This window comes from Plectropomus leopardus, chromosome 7 (genome assembly GCF_008729295.1).
Source record: "Plectropomus leopardus isolate mb chromosome 7, YSFRI_Pleo_2.0, whole genome shotgun sequence".
Classification (NCBI taxonomy): domain Eukaryota; kingdom Metazoa; phylum Chordata; class Actinopteri; order Perciformes; family Serranidae; genus Plectropomus; species Plectropomus leopardus.
Genome location: NC_056469.1, coordinates 29,618,560 through 29,640,854, shown reverse-complemented (window position 1 = coordinate 29,640,854; position 22,295 = coordinate 29,618,560). Strand labels below are relative to the sequence as shown.

The window sequence follows — 22,295 nt, the reverse complement described above, 5'->3', positions numbered from 1 at the left end:
GCCTCCTTCTGGGTGGGGAGGTTTTTGTCACAGCTGACAGGGTCAAGGTAAAGATTTTGTCTTTTTACATCCTGCACTTGAAGCCTGACATCATATTTAGCTCCTGTAATAACAGGAAAAACTGATTTTGACATTTGACCGTTGGTTTAAACTTTGTGGCATTTCTTCTTTGCTATCCATATTCTAGGCCTGCAACTGAAATTGTTTTCGTTTCATGTTAATTTCATCAAATAAATGAAGCAGAAAATAAATAAGCAGAGGCTTTTGGGTGATTTTTCTTTAAAAATAACTAAATTATTCCATTATCAAACAAGCTGCAGATTGTAAATTGATCAACAAATATTTTCAGCTCTAAAATATTCAAGTAACTATTCATCAATCTATTTTATGATCTTAAAAGTTCCAGTTTGTAGGATTTAGAGGCACCTATTGGCAGAAATGGTATATAATATTTATTGCTATGTTTTCTTCAGTTTACTTCCAGCTTTTGCTGGCGAGCACTTTTACAAACAAAAACCATCCTGCACAGTATAACTTTAAATGTGAATAAGTTGGACAAAACACTTTGGCGCTTTAGACTTGTAAGAAAGTATAAGATAATGTTCTACATTGGAGGTTTCTAACTTGAGAACCTTTAGAGGGATCACAAAAAAGATTTGAGGGGTTGTAAGAGGAGTAATGGAGATAAAATAAATGTTATGCTACCTAAATACACAGCAGTATTTCCTTTTGGTCATCGATCTTTGTTTTTTAAATGAAATAGTAAATAGATGCACCTTTTCTGGCCAATCTGAGAAATGTTGAGGGAAAAATCATTTTAGTGAAGCTGCTGAAAATCTATAGACCTTAAAAACCTGTGAAAAAGGTTTACAGCTTCATTTTAAGGGTTCATTAGACCAAAAAAGGTTGAAAACAAGTGTTGTAGCTGAAAATGGTCAGTCCTTCTTTGGGCAGGTGAAGGTCATGGATCACAAACAAAGATTTGAACCCATTTTGTCACAAACAACTTCTTCCTGATGGATTTTGTCCCTCTGTGTCTCAGAACATGACCAGTTCACTGGAGAAGGTCGTGGCCCAGAAGAAGGAGGCCATCGAGGCAGTGATGGACATGTTCGCGAAGGGTGCCGAGGTGTTGGCGAGCGCCGTGGGCGAGCTGTTCCCCCTCTGTGAGGCTGCCGCTCCGGTGCTCCGCCTGGCTTTAGACAACGTCCAGAGCAAAGAAGTCTTCTACGTCAAAGAGCAGTTCCTGACAGTGAGGAACAAGCTCGACGTGCTCTCCACCCAACTGGACAACATCGACTGCGAGATCAGGAAGGGGAGACTGGACTCCCAGTACTTCTCAGTGGAGGAGAACATTAGGAACCAGTTTCGGAAATATATGGACATCTTGGAGGCAAAGCAGCAGTTCAGGGAGGTGAAGACCAGACTTTTTGTGGAGCACTTTGCCAAAACAGGCGGAGAGAAAAACCTGTTTGTGCTGTATGATGCTCTGATGGGGGCAAACAGCTTTGGAGAGTCGGTTTTAGAGCTGGTTGAAAGGTAAATTTCCTCTTCATATTCATCATTTTTCATCATATTTTTGTTTCTGGGGACGTTGCAGGTCTCATGTTCCACTGGGGGTTGATACACATATTTACCAATAACCTTCCATGGCTTTGAAGCAAATTTGAAAGACCATACATACTTAATAGTTAAATATAACTTAGGGACTGTTCATTATTTATGACATGGAAGGGGGTGGCACAAAAAGGAGGAGCATGTCAAATATTTTTTGAGCACTGGGAGGGACAGAATTTTTTTAATTTTGGCTTTAGGGGAGGGGCATACAACTTAAGATGGCTGTATTCTCTATTTATTTTACAGTTGGTTTTTAAAGGTAACATGCCTTCAGAACTCATGGGCCCGAGTTTCTTAGAAAATGTGGGGATTTTTTTTTTTTACAAAAATTTTTTTTGGTGGCTATTTTCAAAGAAAAAAAGTACTATTTTTTGTTTCTTTAATGAAAGATTTTAAAAAGCAATTTTTTAAGACAGTAAAACAACAACAAATCTCTTCCAAACAAGCAGGTCCATGGGTTTGGGAGGCATGTTTTCTTTAAAAATCACTAAAACTAACATCAATTATCACAGCCAGAAACTGTGAAAACAAAAATAATCATTGAGATTTTCACATTTCCAACAGTCTTTGAACACATGATGTATTAATATACAGTTTTGTGAAACAAGATTCCATGACTTTTCCATGTTTTTCATGACCGTGCGAACCCCGTCCACTCCTCTGCATCAGTCTTGGAACACCAAATAAATTATTTAAATGAAAATATTTTTTCTGTTTTGCAGGTATGTAGCAAGGAACCGTCGTCTCCTGGAGGATTTCTGTGTCCGCATGAAGGAGCTCTTCTGTTTGGGCCTGATCGCTCTGCTCGGGCACTGTGCTTTAACTCAGGCCCAAGAGGAAGAAGATGATAAAATCCGAGAGTGGAGCAGTAAAATTGAAGAAGTTGAGTCCCACATGAAGATGACCATTGAGTCTTGTATTGCTGCTTTCCCGGAGCAAGCTAAATTAGATTCCCAGCACCTGCTGCAAGACAAGCACGAGGAAACCCTGCAAGAAACGACTCGGCAGCTTCTTGAGTTCTTGCTGAAAAAGTACGACTGGGTCAGCTGGTCTGTACGGCTAATAAACCATTCAGGGAGCACCTACCGTAACTGGCGAGCAGGGGAGCACTTTCACCACGTGGCGGGGCAGAACTGGTTCGAGGTGCTGCAGGTGAACAACATCAACCTGGTGGTGTCGTACAGCACCAAACCCCAGCCGGTGCCTCGTGACTGCATCCAGCAGGTGATGGAGGGCCAGGGGAAGAAGGGAAACGCCCCGGCGGTGGTGGAGGTGTTGGAGAAGCAGCTGTGTGGGTTTGTTGTTCACGCTGTCAGTCGCCACAAGGAGTCTGCAGCTGCATGGAGCTTTCCGGAAGACTGTCACTACTGGGAGAGACACAAGAATGTGGCAGTGTGTGTGCACTCAGAGTAGAGCTGATACACATTTAAAATTTAAAATTTACAGCAAAGAGGGAGTTTAGGTTGAGATACTGTTGATTTGTGCTTCTTGTTCATCTGCAAGAGTGAGCTGAGATTATCAGCATGTAAGTTTATCATGAAATTAAATACTTAAGTGGCCAGAGTGCACAAAGCAGCATCAAAATAGAGCTTGTTTATCAAAGAGTATTTATCAAAGTGCCAGGATCCCCTACACCCCCTGTATGAGGTCCTGGCCAAGCCCCTAATGTCCAGAAATTCTAGAAATGTCCTAATATTCCAGAAACATGCAAACATCACTGAAATGTCATAAAATCCTAGAAACATAGCCAAGCAAGTTGGGTATCCCTGGTTTATGGTGGGCCATCAGATTTCTAATTAATTAATGTGAATGTCAAAAACTGGGAATGCACTGAACCCATAATTTTACCTACTTTCCAAATCTTGGAGTCAAGCCCCTTTTTAAGAGTCGCAATATAAATCTAAGGGGTAATGAGATGGTTAATAGAGTATGAATAAAAAAAATAAATGTTGCTATAATTTATTTGCACTCTTAATATTTGGCTTGCCCCCTAGTTTTTTAAAAATCTGATGGCCCNTATTAATTAGTGTGAATGAAAAAAACTGGGAATGCACTGAACCCATAATTTTACCTACTTTCCAAATCTTGGAGTCAAGCCCCTTTTTAAGAGTCGCAATATAAATCTAAGGGGTAATGAGATGGTTAATAGAGTATGAATAACACTGAAAAATGTTGCTATAAATATTATATATATATATAAATTATGTATAATATTTGTAGTATTTCCATTTTTCTACAAATCAGTGCTTTTTTATTATGGACGGGAATCAAAAATCGCAGTTCCAAATTGTCCAATTCATCATAATCCTTTGCCTAGGAGCTTATCAATACCTGCAATCAACGGCTGTATGTTTTTCTGACAGTTGAGCTTTTAAAACAATTTTGTCAAACTTGTGCATCTGCATGTCTGGAAACTTGCAACAGTAAGGAGTCATTGCAGAGAGGAAAAAAAAGTGGCTTCATTTCACACAAAAAAAGACGACAACAGTGCTACTTGTCATGTCTGTAAAATAATATTTTAGAAAGCAGATCTTTTCCTAACCACCACCAAGTGCTTTTGTGCTTAAACCTAACCACAGGTTAATCAGTGCTGTTAAAACAGAAAGTTTAAATATATCCGCTACATAATAACGTGCAAATTTAACAAATCTGCGGTTTGAAGTATGTGCAATGTTTACATTTTTTTGGCGATTGGGTTTTTACTTTCCATAGCTGTTACTATATTCTCATGTTATTTCACACACACACATAAAAACGACTCATAAGATTCATGAGGTGAGGCAGCACAAGTAGTGGATTGATACTCGGTATCAGCCAATACTTCAAGTCAACATATCGGTATTAGGAGAGAAAATGTCAGATCGGTGCATCCCAATTTCATTTCAGATTTGTTAAATAAATTCAATCACAAATGCACTTTTACTAGATTTACGGGTTGTGTCAACTTTTTTACAGTAGACAATTGATTTACTGATGTTTGATGTGAATTTATTTTATGTTGTAGCTGTTTAAACGGCTTGTATATTATGAACTGTGTCACTTGTATTTGTAATTTATGAGTTACTAACCTGCTTGTTTAGAACTATAAGACATTTCACACTAACACAGTACCGTGTATATTAAAGGGAAGTGTCTGTGCTTATACCTCAGCTGCATACAGTCATAATCGAGTCTCCCATGAGAAGCGGCTGCTGCACCTACAGCTCTAAAGAGATGGTTTTGCTGAGGCTGCATCTCCGGAGCTGTGCTCCCATTTTGTCTGTGCTCAGCAGGCTGGCCTACATAACTCTGACGGGGGGGCAGAGGTCACTTTTTCAGGCGTGAAAAACAAGAGGCTTGGAGTTTGGCACTGGAGATGCGACAATGTGCCTTGTGTTTTAAACACATTCAAAGCCCTCGAACCAAAACCAAACCTCACTGCTCACCAGTGCTGTGCCTCCAATTATGCAATGGACGATTCTGTTTGCTGGATTCTTCATTTGTGCATTTTATTTTTGGAACGTTTGCTCAGAACATTGCTGTGTTTGCTTTGCACTTCCAAGCTAAATATGATGGACTTTTTTATTATTTATGTATGATTTTTTGTACTATGTGAAAGGCATTTTTCTTAGTTTGTTATGATTTCCTGTTACTTTAAACAAACCACTGTGACTTTTGCCAGAAATTTAAATTATTTTCTCTCCTGTTTGCATCAAAAGATTTCTGCAGAAAAGAGAAATCTATCACAACACCCTACATTCATGAATTGTGTGTGTTTAATCCACTCTGTTATACTGATCAACTGTATCAAAATGGCATGTATTATTGTACTTAAACCACATCATCTTCCATATTCACACTAAATAATCTCAATAAAGTCTGTGCATGATCAACATTTATCAACATCTTTATGCTTTATGACAATTAACAACCAAATACAAATAGTTAATGGACGTGTAAACAAGTATAATCTAATATCTGCCTCTCTTTTCTTGTACAAATGTGATTTACGCTGCACCGTTAGCGTCTGTGCCCATTAAAACAAGGCAGTGCACCCTCAGCAACAGGCACTCCGGCTAATTTAATTGATATTTACACATAAGTCAGCATTTCCTGACCACAGCTCTGGTTTGATGGTCTATGAATAACCCTCGGCTGAGCTAATAACCTGCAGACGAGCAGCAAAGTGCTTGGCTTAGCAGGATGGTATCAGTCATAATGCCTGGTGTAGGTGCAGAGCGGGTGGAGACGGCCATCATTTCATATCTCGGTGGATCTGGAGGGTCTTTAGCTGCTCGTAAATTCAGCCTGTCAGAATCCATCAAGTGCTATCTGTAATATGCAGCGCAGGGCAGGAGAGAGTGCACTGCGTTGAATCATACAAGGTTTCTGTGTCTGTAGCAGAAAATAGCTGTTGGTGGGAGGATGAGGATGTTGCGAGGACAAATTCACAGTTAATGCTGTCCAGCACTGACCAAATTTAGGAACAGTCTTCTAGACGCAGGCGTGCTGGTGCAGCATTAAACATGGGTTTGTTTTGCTTTTCTCTTTTTTACAAAGTGAGTATGCAACAGGCAAACTCAGTGATGCTGCTGGTCCTTCATCTCTACCTGCGGTGACACTCGAGCATTTAAAAGATCTTTAATGTGAAAGCACGTTGAAATGTTTTTTTTTTGTTTACAAAAGGTATTGGCTGTTTTTAAATTATTTCAGTTTGTGTGTGTGTATCAGTGCTTTTTGGAAACTATCAGTACAATTTAACAATACCGTGATTATGCTAAAAACTAGGCCTGCACCAAGTACCATTTTGGGGGTTTAGAAGCTGCAGAGATAATTACCAGCAAATTATCAAAGCTTTGAGGGTACACAACAGGACCACCTGAACCCGAACCGTACTTTGGCAGGACTAACGTGTGTGAGAAAGAGAGCGAAAGAGAGGGGAAAGAAAAGTTGGATGGTGGACTATTGCATGTGATGTTTCTGTTACTTATTAATAACTCGATCACTGTGGGTCGGACCTCCTCATTATATGCAAAGCAAGCGCTTCATTATAGCTGCCAAAAGTGGATAAGAGTTTACATTTTGACTCACCTGCTCCTTTTCGTCTTGAGACGGCTGATTAAATAGCTTTATGCAAGGATCAGTGACTGCGCTGGGGACACTGGTTTCCTTTCCTTTCAATTTCCTCCACCGGTTTCCTAGTAAAGAAAAAAAAAAATCAGAACAAAACAAAAACTTGAAATACTGGAACATGATTTGCATATCGATTACCATGGTAACAACTGAAGCTTCGAAAACATTCAGGTCAGCCCACTCATACCCTTGATAATTTGGGCCATTGAAACGTGGTATTAAAGTTTCATACCATTAGATTTCTACTCCAGCTGCACTTGACACAGAAGAGAGAATTATCAATTGTTTCATTTAGCTCTTTGAAAGAAAATTCCCCAAAATGCTAAACTAGTCCTTTAATATGAGGCTGTCTTTATTCATATTTATTTTTTAAACTTTTTGTTTCAGTTCATCTTTTTAGTTTGTCTTGATCCTGTTTATTATTATTATTTTATTAAGTGAACAATGTAAAAATGATCACTCTGTTATTGGCATCGTGCATTCTAAGAAATGAAACTGAAACTGAACAATTTGAGTGCTAATCTGAACATCCTAATAAATAAATAAATAAATAAATAAATACATAAATAAATAAATAAATAAATAAAGGTAAAACTGAGCTCTTTACATTTGTAACTGTTTAATTCTAAACTAAACATGCTCGAGTACAAAACCAAAACAAAAAGTACATGCGTCACTGTCCAAACACTCACGCACTGTAACACGCAACACTGCACCTGCTACCTTGTTGGCACAAAGCCCTTTTTATAATTAGAAATCCCAGACAGGTGACTAACACACTTCACTACCTTTGATATACATCATGCTTTAATCCTACGCTGAAAAAACAGAAAATGCAAAGCAGACAGACACATGGGTGTGCCAGACAAAATCTCAAACACACCACAGAACCAGTCAGAGAGAACAGACCACTGAAATGTTGCAACACGACAAACAAAAGCAGAAACTCGATGCAATAATAGCCCTGTTCACTCACAATGACCTATTTAGAGTTTATTTAAATAAAATGCACCCTAATCTTTAATTTGTGGTTGATGCTAATTTCTACATCACTAAGGGAGCATTAAGTATTTCCACGTTTTTTCTCCTGTGTGGATGTAAAGAGCAGCGGCAGCCTGTGCTGTAAGCCACTGGATTCATTAGTGGTCATGCGGGCTTTGCCTAGGTAACAACTATTGATTCAAGAAGCTCTTCCCCGGCATAAAAGGCTCTGGCTGTGGTAGCCCGTCAATCCTGACTGTCATTATGGGAAGACTAAAGCATCTGTTTACTGACAAGATCGACTGCATCCATCCTGTGCCGCAAGAGCCAGAGTTAGTGTGTTTTGTGGTTGAGGGAAGGTTAAAGTAAGGTTTTGTGAATAAAAGAGTGAGATCTGGTGAAGGAATGGCACCGGGGTTAGTTTACAGACAGAGGGCGCTATTAACATGCAGATCTACAGCTAATTATGAACAAAGTCAACCCAAGAAATGCTCTGCCAGCCTGCTGCAGTGAACTTTACTGATTAAAATTTGTAGAATTGCATTTAAGTGTGTTTTTTCCAAGAGGATGAATAAAAAGAAGTTAAAGTATGCAATGTTTTTTGGGCTGTTTCGTGTTTTTGTTTATTAAGGCGAGACAACACAGGTGAAAAAAGTTTCTTTATGCACTGGTCAATTTTAAGATTGAACCTCCGTAGAAGAACCTCTGTAAGTTGCCTTCTTTTGAACTCGTTTGAAAGAGAGCATTAAATTTAGACTTTGTGTTTATTTTAGTTAAGATTTCTGGTCTGGACATGTTTTCAAAAAGCCAATGTTTAATTAGATAATGCCCCATTTGCACATTTAAACATAAATCTATGGTTCCTACACATTTTCATGGACCAAATGTCAAAAGTTTTCCAAGACTTTTCAAGAAATAATAATAATAATAACAAAATAATTAATATCAATATTAATAATACATTCTTGCCCATTATTATTCATATCATCAACAATCGTGATACAAACTCTATTCAAACATAATTTCAGCTGGGTGGCATGCATGGGGGGAGAGAAAATGAAGAAAAAAATGTGACTGTAAAAAAATGGTCACAACAGCAGAATACACTTACTTTTAAATAGTACTATTATTTTATTATTTATTCATTTTTTAAAATAATAAAGTAAAGATGAGATTCTCCATTAGTTGATTTTTTTTTTCAAGATAAGCAAATACTTACTATGATTATTGTCACCTTTCATATCATGGCATCACATTTTATTACTTTAAATTAATTCCTTTTTATTCCCATTTTATTCATTTTCATAACAGCATAAAGAGACATGAATTTTGAACCTGGTTTTAGCATATGTTCAGATTTCTCTTCTGGAAAATCATTCAAATTATTGCATATTCAAGTAAAAAATGTCGCATTTGCACATTTTAACGTGCATTTTCAGAAACCATATAATATATAAAATTATTGTTTTACTAAAAGTAACTTTTATGATAGTATCTCTTTACATCTCTAAACATTTTTACTATTTACCAGAAATCTTAAAGGATGCAGGTACAGATGTTTCCTTTTTCTCTGCTGGGACTTTAAGACTGTGGCTCAATAAAGGTCATTTGAAAGAGGAAATATGGCACAAAAAGCAAAAGCTGTCATGCAGTAATTCTGGAAAAAAAATAAACTAATTACATCCCCATCCAGAAAAAGACTACTTTCAGTTAACAAAAGCCTTTTCCAGCATCTCTAAACGCTCTCCTCTCCATCAACCTGAATCTCCTCGTCTCCAAGAGCAGATAGAAAGCCAATATCAATATTTCATAAACAAATGAAAGACTGGATGGAGGCGAGCATCAGAGTGGCCCTGGAGGGGAGAGTCGATCAATGGTAGGATCGCTCTGTCTGCTGCTGTCTGCCAATCCACAGGCCCACACAGGATAATGCTATTACCCATCAGTGCGAGTGGACCATCGACCAGCCTGCTGCTCTTTTAGTGGACTAATCCAATAAAAAGCATTAAAACATTTGTTCAGTGACACACTGGCTGCAGGTCCGAGCCCAAAACTCAGAAAAGACAAACCAACCTGGCGAAGACTGTTTTAGACATAGACCCAGAGTCTGAGAGTGAATTTACTCAAGTATTGTACTCATGTACAAGTTTGAGGTACTTGAGTATTTACATTTTATGTTTCTCTATATTTTTACTCCACTACATGTCAGAGGGAGATGTTGTACTTTTCCCTCACTAAATTTATTTGATAAGTTACTTTGCAGATTCTGATTAAACATACAAAATACAATCAACAGCTAAATTATGATGTAGAATCTTATAAAGATAAGAATTTAATATCTAATTAAAACTCATAAAGTATCCATTAATATATATAGCAAAACAATCAAAACATAAACCCAATAAATGCATCAATAATTTTAATTTAAAATATTATGTTTATCATGTTACATATCATACTATATTGTGTACTTTACTTGAGTAAAAGTTTGAATACCATACTTTTTATTTTCAACTAAGTATTTTTACACTGTGGTATGGCTACTTTTTCAGTCATCTAAAGTAGGTTTGTAGTTCTGTCATGCTGCAAATGTCCTGGCGACTACATCGGAAAAGTCCAATAGATATCCAACAAAAAAACAAACTGTACTGACTGTACGGTTGACTTGATATGTCAATTAATACTAAAATTTGACTGATGTAAGTTATAGTTTTCAGCTCAACTGACATAAAGAGTTAACTTTGGCATTAATTGTTACAGCAAAATTTAAAAAATAAATGGGAGTATTAGTGACAAAATAATTTTTTTTTATAAATTATTAAAAAGCATCTACCCACAGTACACACGCCTACCTTGGTGTAATAGGGCCTACGCTGTATTAGGACGACATATAGGTGATTAACATGCTTCAAAAATATAGTAAGTACATAGTAGTATATAGTAAATATACGCACTCTTTTACTTCACTAAAAGTAGCATTGCCAAAAACAGTCACAGCTCCTATTTTCAAGATAAGCAAACGTACAAAGGTAGTAACAGCAAAATATACTTAAAAGTATTAGAGTAAAAGTATTTGTTATGTTATACACAGTACATCATAAAATATTATTACTGATGTAAGAGGAACTGTAGTCTAATGTTACAGGTGGTGGAGGTAGAGCACATTTTAACTATATACCATTGGGTAGTTTAATCTATAACACACCATGATATCTTATAAATCAACCATACATTTTATTTGTAAAATCTTAATATGTAAAGTAGAGAGTAAATATAGCTGTGAGATAAATTATGAAAAACAAAAAGTGTAATGTGTCCCCCCGAAATGTAATGGAGTATCAGTATAAAGTCGCATATAACCGAAATACTCAGGTTAAATACCTACAAATAGTATTAAAGTACTGTACTTGAGTAAATGTAAGCTCCCAAGCCACTTTCAGACACTGGGGAACAGTACTTTTACAACTTTAGTTAACTCCTTGCAACCAGAAACTGAAGTTTTCTTGTGCTGCATTCAGACACTTTTTTATGAGCATTTAAATCTTTGAAACATTGGAAAATTGGATTGATTAAAAGGAAAAAAACATGGCTATAAAGACGACTTGGCAAGACATGTCCACAAATTGCAATAAATTAGAGTAAAGGGTGACAAGAGAATGACCTGAAAATAGTGTTCAAAAAGAGAGAGGGATTTTATTAGACATTAAAAATATCTATTTTTTTAAAAAGAGGGAAAACATGTCCATTAAGACTTAACTCCTGTAATTATAAAAATGGTTTCCTGGAAATTTTTATTATTATTGTCTATTTTATCTGTATACATATATATGTATTGTTGTTTTTTTATTTATTTATTTTACCATATAACTTCTAACTCCCTCTAATGTTTTTTAAATTATTTTTTAATAAATCAAGCCAATGTGCTCAGTTATCAAAAGGTTAATACATTCAACTGCTAGCCACTGTTAGCTTCTATGCATTTTATACAGGCACAGTTAGCTTCGCTGCTAACAGCTAACTAGCTTACTACAGTTAGCTTAGCTCTACAAACTACAAACTACAAACTTATCTCAAGAAAAAATGCATTAAATGTGGACTTTCAGTTTTTAAATGATTACATGTAACTCAAAAATGGGGCATAAAGTTGTTGTGCGCATTGATTAGAGTTGAGTTGATGTTTTACCTTTTGAGATGCACACAGGTGTTCACTCTGTAGGTAGCAAAAAAAAAAAGCCGAGGTCTTCCGTGTGGCCGAACACATTAGCCACAGCAGGATGACGCTGCTTCACCTGTTAGCTCGGCGCTCAGGTGACCCGCATGCGAACCAGGTGCGCCATTGATTTACAGAACGCGTAACAAACAGCGTTTATATACACGTCAAACGGGCGGGCTTTTGTCAATCATCCAATCAGAAACAAGCACTAAAAAAAGGGTCAGCCCCCTTCAGGAAGCAGCACCGGCAGCACCCACAAAAACGGATGCTTCAAAATAAAAGTACACAACAAAATATTGCATAAACACTAAGAAATATCGCACAGTTACATGACAGGATCATAAATATAAAAATATTCTTTATTTATGACCTCATAAAAACATTAAACAAAACAAAAAAATGAAAAAGCACTCTTTCAAAATTCATAAAGTATTAGTAAGTAGTATAGTAAAAAGGCTTAATATATAATCAAAAGCAATCAAAATAAACAAAAGCTTTGTAGGAGTTGAATAGTAAGGTATAAGCAATTTTTAATATATTTATTAATATATTATAATTTTGATTGCATTAGGCTCTTCCAGCTGTAACTTTAAACATACAACCTTATAATCATAACTGAAATGGAATCTGATTTTGTATATGTTCCTCATCTTGACCTGTTAAAGTGAAAGCCTTTAAATTTATTCAACTTCCTGTAATGGAATGTAATTAAGTACATTATGCTCAAGTGTTGTAAGTGTACAGTTACTTTTACTTTTTGGGTATTTGCATTTTATGTTCATTTATACTAGGTTGCTAATTAGTTACTTTATACTACTCTATTACTCTGCCACATATTCAGAGGGAAATCTAACACTTTTTACTCCTCTACGTTTAAGCATTTGATAACTTTATTTAGACAACAAGTTACGTTAGATTCATAATGTTTCTACAAAGTATTTTAGTTTAAAATAAATACATTATGATGTATTATTTCAGATTACTGTAAGCTACTGCAACATTAAAGTGATGCATACACATAATAAACATAATTACTATAAAATGGGCCATACTGAGTGCTTTTAATCAAGTACCACTTTGAATGCATAAATTATACTTGTAGCAGGTTATTTCTGCACTATGATACTGCTACATTTACTTGAGTAAAAGATTTTACTATATCTTCCACTTCCAAATAGTTTCACCCTATTGTTGATACACTGCAAAATGTCATTAATCCAGTAACACTGTATAAACATATTTTTTAAATTAAATTATATGTGTACTACTTCACACTGAAAATGTGACAGATTTAATCTTAGACAGCAGTTTTACCTGCTGTACATATGTAAAGGATCCTAAAGGAATACGTCACCCAGAAAATTACCATTTGTAAATCAGTTAGTCATGCCGTGTTACCTTGAATTTGTGAGGAAAACTTTGTTTTATTTGCATGCCTCAGAAAACAGCAAACATATTGATTTACTAATTGACTAGAATCACATTGACAGAACACTACATCACAACATCTGTTTACAAACTCCTATACAACGTGGGCAATTTGATTTCAGTCTCATTTATCATGTTGTATGTTCAGCAGTACCCAGACACATGCATTTCACTAAAACCTTATTATTTAAAAATGAACTAAAAGCAAAACATATCTTTGCTCTTGAAAGCCAAATTCCAGTACTAAGTTGTTTTTTTTTTTGGTGTGTGCTGTTTTTTTTTTGTTTGTTTTTTAGCAAAAATGCATATGTTTCGGAAGTACTGAGCATATGAAGGGATAAATGATATTTGAATTACACAGCACAAGATGTGTGCGAATTTATAAATGGATGTTTTGATATAGTTTCCTGTTGTTAAACATAATCAATCAGCAAACTAATATGTTTAATGTTCACTGTGCTAGAAAAACAAAGTTTTCTTTACAAATCAAGGTAACACAGCATGACTAAGTGATTTACAGATGGTCATTTTGTAGGTGAAGTATTCCTTTAAGGTGTCTGACTGCGTCAGGAATGTCTGGGGAATCCATCTGTCAGTGAAGCTTTAAAGTGGAAATCCACCGGGTGGTAAACACGTGTCTGAGCCACCTGCAATGCCTCAAAATTTCCCTCATGTTCTCCAACACTTCCTTTTCTCCTCTGATGCCATCGCTGTCTGCCTTCCCTCTGCAAGGCCCCATGTTGTTTCAATCAAACCCCCAGCGCTGTTGTAGTCTGACCCCCCTCACACACACACACTCTCACACACACACAGAGTAAGATTCAAAGGTGTAAATATTTGTTAAAGGCATCCATATTCAGTGCAAGAAAAGTGATGTCGATCCAGGTTTCAAAGGGTTAACAGGCAGGATAGGAGTCTGCTAAAAGCCTCTACTATGCTCTGCAAAAGTACAGAAGAAAAATCCAAAAGAAAAAAAACATATTTAATTGATCTAGGAGTAATCCATTAAAACTGCCAGACTGTCACTGATTTTGAGAATTTCTGGGATTATTTAGCTGGTTTCATCTGGAAACCGAAAGCTGGGAATGCTTTTATATTTCCAAGGAACTCTGACGATGATCATGGGAGAACTATTCACATTCTTTTGACCGTAACAGAAACTAGAAAGGGAGGTGAGCCCAGTTGTGCAACAGTTTTGGGGGAGGTGAGGTTGTGGATAAAGACCCGAGGGATTGGGAGGTGAATGAGTAAAAGCGTGAGAAAGAGGAAATGAAAACAGAGGAGAACCAGGAAATGCCAAGTCACAGAGAGTCATTGCCTTCAGTGGGTTAATCCCTCACAATCTTCATCACGAGAACATCAACAAATACAGAGGATCAGATGCAGGAGCGGACTTAATGATTTAAAGGCCTGAGGCAACATGGGCCCCCCAGAGTCTGGGTTCTATTTTTAAAAACAAGGACAAAGGTTAAAGCTGGAGCTGATCTGTCCTGACTGAGAAAAATTCAACGCTGTCTCTTAGAAATTGTCTCCTAGCACCTATCTTGACATTAGCCTCTTGGCTGGATGCAGGAGGAGATCTGTTTGTGACGTGTTTCAATGAGATGCCCAGGCAGGATTCAGATTTGGGTGAGGTTCCTGTTTAATCAGTGATGCAAACCTGTGGTTATGATGTGATGGCTGTCTTTATGATGTGCAAGCAAGTCAGCGAGCGAGCGGTATAAACCATGTGATCTCCCTGTCACCCATGCATGATAATGTCACCTGTAACACCTGTGCCCCTTATGTGCTTATAGCCACATTCGCCTGCACTGCCACCTGTGGTCAATTTCATTTACACAGAAAATATAACCAGACAAATATACAGACATTACTTTTGGCTCCCACATGTACCATAGACTAAATATAAAGATGGACAACATAACCGCTCCAGAAAAGTAAAGCCAAAGCATCTTGATCGCCACCTGGTGGCTGGCTTCATATAGGTCATAAAGCCCGCCCTCTCCATGTTAGTGCATGGGACAACCTAAAGTTAAAATAGCTTATATGTCAAATATTTTTTTCTCAAAGATAGTTTTTGTCATTTTAGGTACTCTTTGGTAAGCTGATGTTTGTTAAAGTGTTCGTTTTCCTGATGAGTTTAGTTTTAATAAGTTATTTTTATGCTATAAAACGTGAATTTGACTTCATGACTGACAGCTGTGTGAGCCAATCGGTGTGCTCCTGTTTGATGTCGCTGCTCATGATGGGTTGGATCAGTCTACGGGTGAAAACTCGACACAATGGAAATCGCTACAAAGCAGACTTTGGCTCCAAACGCACAAGATAGCAGCAGCTGTATGTGGGATATTTTGGCTTCATTTTTGTACAGCTGGATTAAGTGAAGATGTGTTGTCTATCTCTATATACACAAATGTTACGCACTGATAATTTGTTCTGCCAAATTTATTTTGAGTGAAATGTAATTGCTGCCCACAATGTTCATTGACAACACAACACAATGTCCCTTTGGCTGGTGGTCTCAAAGAAATCGTTGTAATGTGAAAAACTCTCTGTCATGACTGCTATCGGCACCTGTTATCACAGTTGCGTCCAAAAGTTTCAAAGGGACAGTTGATCATTTTTCATTTGGCATTGATGATGTGTTTTCCCCTTAAACAGAAACTGGCTCTCTTGCACCACCTGAAAAAAACTAATGCTTGCCATTTAATGCAGTATTCTGCCCTCTGCTGGACAACATTTACATGCAAAACACCTCTTCACTCTGTTTCCTGTGTTATGATTTGCTTTTAATGTGGCATTGAAGATTCATGTCACCATAACAAAACAAACTAATTTAGATACAAAAGAAAAATATATGTTTTTCATTTAATTATAATGACTAAATAAATGCAAACATGAAAAGCAAATTTTTCTGTGTTTTGTGTTTTCATTTTTTTTAATCTTCCATAGTTCTATCATATTTTCTTATCAGTATTTATTGCATTATTTGCCTTTAGCCCTCACTAACAGTTCAAACAGAGCAAATGTTTGTTTAGTGGGACTTTATTTAATAGCAGCCGTGATAATAGTTATAGTGGCAGATGTGCAGCAGCTGACTCTCTATAAAATTTGAAGTGTTTATTAAGTTCAGGTTGATATCTGTGGCAGATTTCAGAGGAAAAGGATATTAAGCTCCTCCATCAGATTTTTTTAATTTAAATTTTTGTGTAGGAGTCTCCGCTGTAACTAACACAATGTGGTTTCCTGACGAGGCAACGGTATAATTTTAGGAGGAGGCTGTGGGGATGACGATGACATTCTGGGAGTTTCTCCCCTAAGCAGGAATATAAATAGTCCCCCAGGCTTGTTTGTCTGTCCACAAAAGCATTAGTGAATTACAGATGTAATTGCTGTATTGATCCGCTCTGTAAAACATGTTCTCTCCCCGCATAATTTTCTCTCTTTTTTTTTTTTTATCTCAGCAGTCTTAAAGAGACAGTTTGGACTTTTTGAAGTGGGGTTATATGAGGTAGACAGTGCATCACATACAGAAGGTATCAGTCAGCACGCTCTCAGTTTGAAGAAGCAGGCTGGAGTCTGTCGCAAAAGCTAAGCAATGTGCTGCTGTAGAGGGGTCAGAAAAAGAAAAATATATTTTAGCCATTTATTCAAGACACCTATTCAAATCAATATCAGCTCAAGTGCACGATATGTTGAGAGTATTTTCAGTGCTTCACCTTAATGCCAGACAGTTATTTCCAACAGGAAAATGAAGCCATTATGACGCTCTCTTTAGAGCCAGACTCCACTGAGAAAAACAGTGATTTAACATCAGTGAACACAGGAGCTGCTGCTGCTGCTGCTGCAATCAGGTATTTTATTTGGGTTATTGTGCAACTTTGGCATTGAAAATGGGTAGTTCAATTCACCAAAGTCATACAATAAGACAAAATTGATCAAAGCAATGGTAGAGCAGCAGCTCCTGCTATGGATGCGAATCTCATACAACCCTGCTTCAAAAAATCCCAACTAACATGGCACAATATGTTGATGTGCCTTGTCTCTGTGAGTAACTGTTGATATTAAAAGCAGCTTCCTCTACATATCGGACAGAAATGGGAGCATGTAACAGCCACTGATTTTATTGTGGAAATAATGATCTAAAATAATATATCATGAAGTTTGTTAATGTAGCTTAAGAAAACTGAATTGGTTTAACTTGTTATATTAGCTTGCAGCATGAATTTATACCATACAGCCCTTTTTTGGAGGCTTTCGGTAAATCAGTAGTACAATGATATGATTAAACAAAATGTCTGCCAAAGAGAGTAATTGTATTTCCAATTTCCATGAAGCTTGAAGGTGGTTCGACTCGCTTGTTTAAGGGCAAAGATGGACTCAGGGGGTGAATTTGCCTGCAATCAATAAGTCGCCTTCTCCCAGCCTCTGAACCTTTATCTGTTTCCTCAGATCTGAGTTTGTATTGATCTGTGAGAGTGACAGATGGGCTCGTATCGAGGCGGTCGGTTGGCCTTTTGCTGCTGGAGTCACTGTTGCGCATACAGATCATTGGCGCGTGACTCAGACGGGTTAGGAAGAGATAAGTGTTGGTCCATGATACTGTAACTTTAACAGTGATGACAGTTAAAGAAGTAACTATTGAGAGTCGGCTGTTGAAATAGTTTCTATCTAAACCGTTTTGCGGGGGTGGGGGGTTAACCCTTTACAACCTGGATCAGTTTTCTTGTGCTGCGTTCAGATGACTTTTACAAGAATTTAAACCTCTGGAACCTGAAAAAATGGTTTGATTTCTTTTGAAAACATGAGAAAAAGATAATGAGCAATTTTGCAAAAAAAGGTTTGGAAAAATTGCGAAACAAAAAATTGTGAAAGGTGACAAGAAAGGCTCTTGAAAATTAGCCATGTTATTAGGTAGATATTATTTAAATAAATAGGTAAATATATCTAGAAAACTATATTGTTATATATTTAAAATCATGGTACAGAATATTTTTTGATTTTTTTTCCAGTAGTTTCTTAACCCTTTGAAATTAGTTTGTTTTGTTTGATTGTTTAAAAAAAAGTAATAATTTACAAATAATTTTCTTGTAATTTTGGTAATTTCTTGCTAATTTTTGGGTAATTTTTTCTTTCGTTGCTCATTGTCTTCTTCCCATGTTTTTGACAGTATTTAAGGTTTCAAAGGGTTAAGGTCACAATCTTATTTCTTTTTGTTTTTAACTTTTTACTTTTTCTTTTCCTTTTTTCCCTTGTAACTTTCAACTTATTTCCTATTAATTTTTTGTCCGTTTCTTATTAAGTTGCTCATGGCCTTCATCCCATGTTTTTGAAAGAAATCAAAGCAATTTGTTCACGCTTCAAAGGGTTAAACTTAAAAGCCGGGTTAGGAAGAGATAAGTGTTGGTCCATGATACTGTAACTTTAACAGTGATGACAGTTAAAGAAGTAACTATTGAGAGTCGGCTGTTGAAATAGTTTCTATCTAAACCGTTTTGCGGGGGTGGGGGGTTGACCCTTTACAACCTGGATCAGTTTTCTTGTGCTGCGTTCAGATGACTTTTACAAGAATTTAAACCTCTGGAACCTGAAAAAATGGTTTGATTTCTTTTGAAAACATGAGAAAAAGATAATGAGCAATTTTGCAAAAAAAGGTTTGGAAAAATTGCGAAACAAAATTGTGAAAGGTGACAAGAAAGGCTCTTGAAAATTATTAGGTAGATATTATTTAAATAAATAGGTAAATATATCTAGAAAACTATATTGTTATATATATCTAGAAAACTATATTGTTATATATTTTAAAATCATGGTACAGAATATTTTTTGATTTTTTTTTCCAGTAGTTTCTTAACCCTTTGAAATTAGTTTGTTTTGTTTGATTGTTTAAAAAAAAGTAATAATTTACAAATAATTTTCTTGTAATTTTGGTAATTTCTTGCTAATTTTTGGGTAATTTTTTCTTGCGTTGCTCATTGTCTTCTTCCCATGTTTTTGACAGTATTTAAGGTTTCAAAGGGTTAAGGTCACATTCTTATTTCTTTTTGTTTTTAACTTTTTACTTTTTCTTTTCCTTTTTTCCCTTGTAACTTTCAACTTATTTCCTATTAATTTTTTGTCCGTTTCTTATTAAGTTGCTCATGGCCTTCATCCCATGTTTTTGAAAGAAATCAAAGCAATTTGTTCACGCTTCAAAGCGTTAAACTTAAAAGCCGGTTAGGAAGAGATAAGTGTTGGTCCATGATACTGTAACTTTAACAGTGATGACAGTTAAAGAAGTAACTATTGAGAGTCGGCTGTTGAAATAGTTTCTATCTAAACCGTTTTGCGGGGGTGGGGGGTTGACCCTTTACAACCTGGATCAGTTTTCTTGTGCTGCGTTCAGATGACTTTTACAAGAATTTAAACCTCTGGAACCTGAAAAAATGGTTTGATTTCTTTTGAAAACATGAGAAAAAGATAATGAGCAATTTTGCAAAAAAAGGTTTGGAAAAATTGCGAAACAAAATTGTGAAAGGTGACAAGAAAGGCTCTTGAAAATTAGCCATGTTATTAGGTAGATATTATTTAAATAAATAGGTAAATATATCTAGAAAACTATATTGTTATATATTTAAAATCATGGTACAGAATATTTTTTGATTTTTTTTCCAGTAGTTTCTTAACCCTTTGAAATTAGTTTGTTTTGTTTGATTGTTTAAAAAAAGTAATAATTTACAAATAATTTTCTTGTAATTTTGGTAATTTCTTGCTAATTTTTGGGTAATTTTTTCTTTCGTTGCTCATTGTCTTCTTCCCATGTTTTTGACAGTATTTAAGGTTTCAAAGGGTTAAGGTCACAATCTTATTTCTTTTTGTTTTTAACTTTTTACTTTTTCTTTTCCTTTTTTCCCTTGTAACTTTCAACTTATTTCCTATTAATTTTTTGTCCGTTTCTTATTAAGTTGCTCATGGCCTTCATCCCATGTTTTTGAAAGAAATCAAAGCAATTTGTTCACGCTTCAAAGCATTAAACTTAAAAGCCGGGTTAGGAAGAGATAAGTGTTGGTCCATGACACTGTAACTTTAACAGTGATGACAGTTAAAGAAGTAACTATTGAGAGTCGGCTGTTGAAATAGTTTCTATCTAAACCGTTTTGCGGGGGTGGGGGGTTGACCCTTTACAACCTGGATCAGTTTTCTTGTGCTGTCGTTCAGATGACTTTTACAAGAATTTAAACCTCTGGAACCTGAAAAAATGGTTTGATTTCTTTTGAAAACATGAGAAAAAGATAATGAGCAATTTTGCAAAAAAAGGTTTGGAAAAATTGCGAAACAAAATTGTGAAAGGTGACAAGAAAGGCTCTTGAAAATTATTAGGTAGATATTATTTAAATAAATAGGTAAATATATCTAGAAAACTATATTGTTATATATATCTAGAAAAACTATATTGTTATATATTTAAAATCATGGTACAGAATATTTTTTGATTTTTTTTTTTCAGTAGTTTCTTAACCCTTTGAAATTAGTTTGTTTTGTTTGATTGTTTAAAAAAAAGTAATAATTTACAAATAATTTTCTTGTAATTTTGGTAATTTCTTGCTAATTTTTGGGTAATTTTTTCTTGCGTTGCTCATTGTCTTCTTCCCATGTTTTTGACAGTATTTAAGGTTTCAAAGGGTTAAGGTCACATTCTTATTTCTTTTTGTTTTTAACTTTTTACTTTTTCTTTTCCTTTTTTCCCTTGTAACTTTCAACTTATTTCCTATTAATTTTTTGTCCGTTTCTTATTAAGTTGCTCATGGCCTTCATCCCATGTTTTTGAAAGAAATCAAAGCAATTTGTTCACGCTTCAAAGCGTTAAACTTAAAAGCCGGGTTAGGAAGAGATAAGTGTTGGTCCATGATACTGTAACTTTAACAGTGATGACAGTTAAAGAAGTAACTATTGAGAGTCGGCTGTTGAAATAGTTTCTATCTAAACCGTTTTGCGGGGGTGGGGGGTTGACCCTTTACAACCTGGATCAGTTTTCTTGTGCTGCGTTCAGATGACTTTTACAAGAATTTAAACCTCTGGAACCTGAAAAAATGGTTTGATTTCTTTTGAAAACATGAGAAAAAGATAATGAGCAATTTTGCAAAAAAAGGTTTGGAAAAATTGCGAAACAAAATTGTGAAAGGTGACAAGAAAGGTTCTTGAAAATTAGCCATGTTATTAGGTAGATATTATTTAAATAAATAGGTAAATATATCTAGAAAACTTTATTGTTATATATTTAAAATCATGGTACAGAATATTTTTTGATTTTTTTTTCCAGTAGTTTTCTTAACCCTTTGAAATTAGTTTGTTTTGTTTGATTGTTTAAAAAAAAGTAATGATTTACAAATAATTTTCTTGTAATTTTGGTAATTTCTTGCTAATTTTTGGGTAATTTTTTCTTTCGTTGCTCATTGTCTTCTTCCCATGTTTTTGACAGTATTTAAGGTTTCAAAGGGTTAAGGTCACAATCTTATTTCTTTTTGTTTTTAACTTTTTACTTTTTCTTTTCCTTTTTTCCCTTGTAACTTTCAACTTATTTCCTATTAATTTTTTGTCCGTTTCTTATTAAGTTGCTCATGGCCTTCATCCCATGTTTTTGAAAGAAATCAAAGCAATTTGTTCAGGCTTCAAAGAGTTAAACTTGTAATGATATTTTCACTTCCTTTAAAAGTACCTTGCTCCCAACTGACACATGTTGTCATTGAAACAAGGACTTTAAACCCGCTGCTCAAGTTACACAGCACAAGATAAGCAGTGATCAGTCAGCAGAGGAAACTAATAGCAGGTCTGTCATTTTTATTTTCCATGAAACTGAACTGAGGAAGTACTTTCCCTCGTTCCCTGCCCTCCCTTGACTTCTTTAGACTGAGTGGTGCTTCAGTCTGTCACCAGACATCATGTTCTCTGTGACCTGGAAACATCT

General features: G+C 35.8%; 1 protein-coding gene and 1 long non-coding RNA gene across 2 annotated transcripts; one reads left to right on the top strand and one right to left on the bottom strand.

Annotated features, from left to right (window-relative positions):
• Positions 1-1,045: 1,045 nt before the first annotated feature.
• LOC121945653 (protein rapunzel-like) lies at positions 1,046-3,476 on the top strand. Its single transcript, XM_042489951.1, has 2 exons — positions 1,046-1,539; positions 2,340-3,476. The coding sequence occupies exons 1-2, from the start codon at positions 1,046-1,048 to the stop codon at positions 3,028-3,030; spliced, it is 1,185 nt and encodes a 394-aa protein (XP_042345885.1). The 3' UTR covers positions 3,031-3,476.
• LOC121945656 lies at positions 2,909-11,939 on the bottom strand. Its single transcript, XR_006105970.1, has 3 exons — positions 11,894-11,939; positions 6,688-6,794; positions 2,909-2,984 (listed from the first exon to the last, which is right to left on the bottom strand). It is a non-coding gene; the product is annotated as an uncharacterized LOC121945656 (long non-coding RNA).
• Positions 11,940-22,295: the final 10,356 nt, after the last annotated feature.

Coding starts and splice junctions, on each gene's coding strand:
- LOC121945653 (XM_042489951.1), top strand. CDS start 1,046: ATGACCAGTTCACTGGAGAAGGTCGTGGCCCAGAAGAAGGAGGCCATC. Junction 1,540..2,339: donor GTTTTAGAGCTGGTTGAAAG/GTAAATTTCCTC, acceptor TCTGTTTTGCAG/GTATGTAGCAAGGAACCGTC.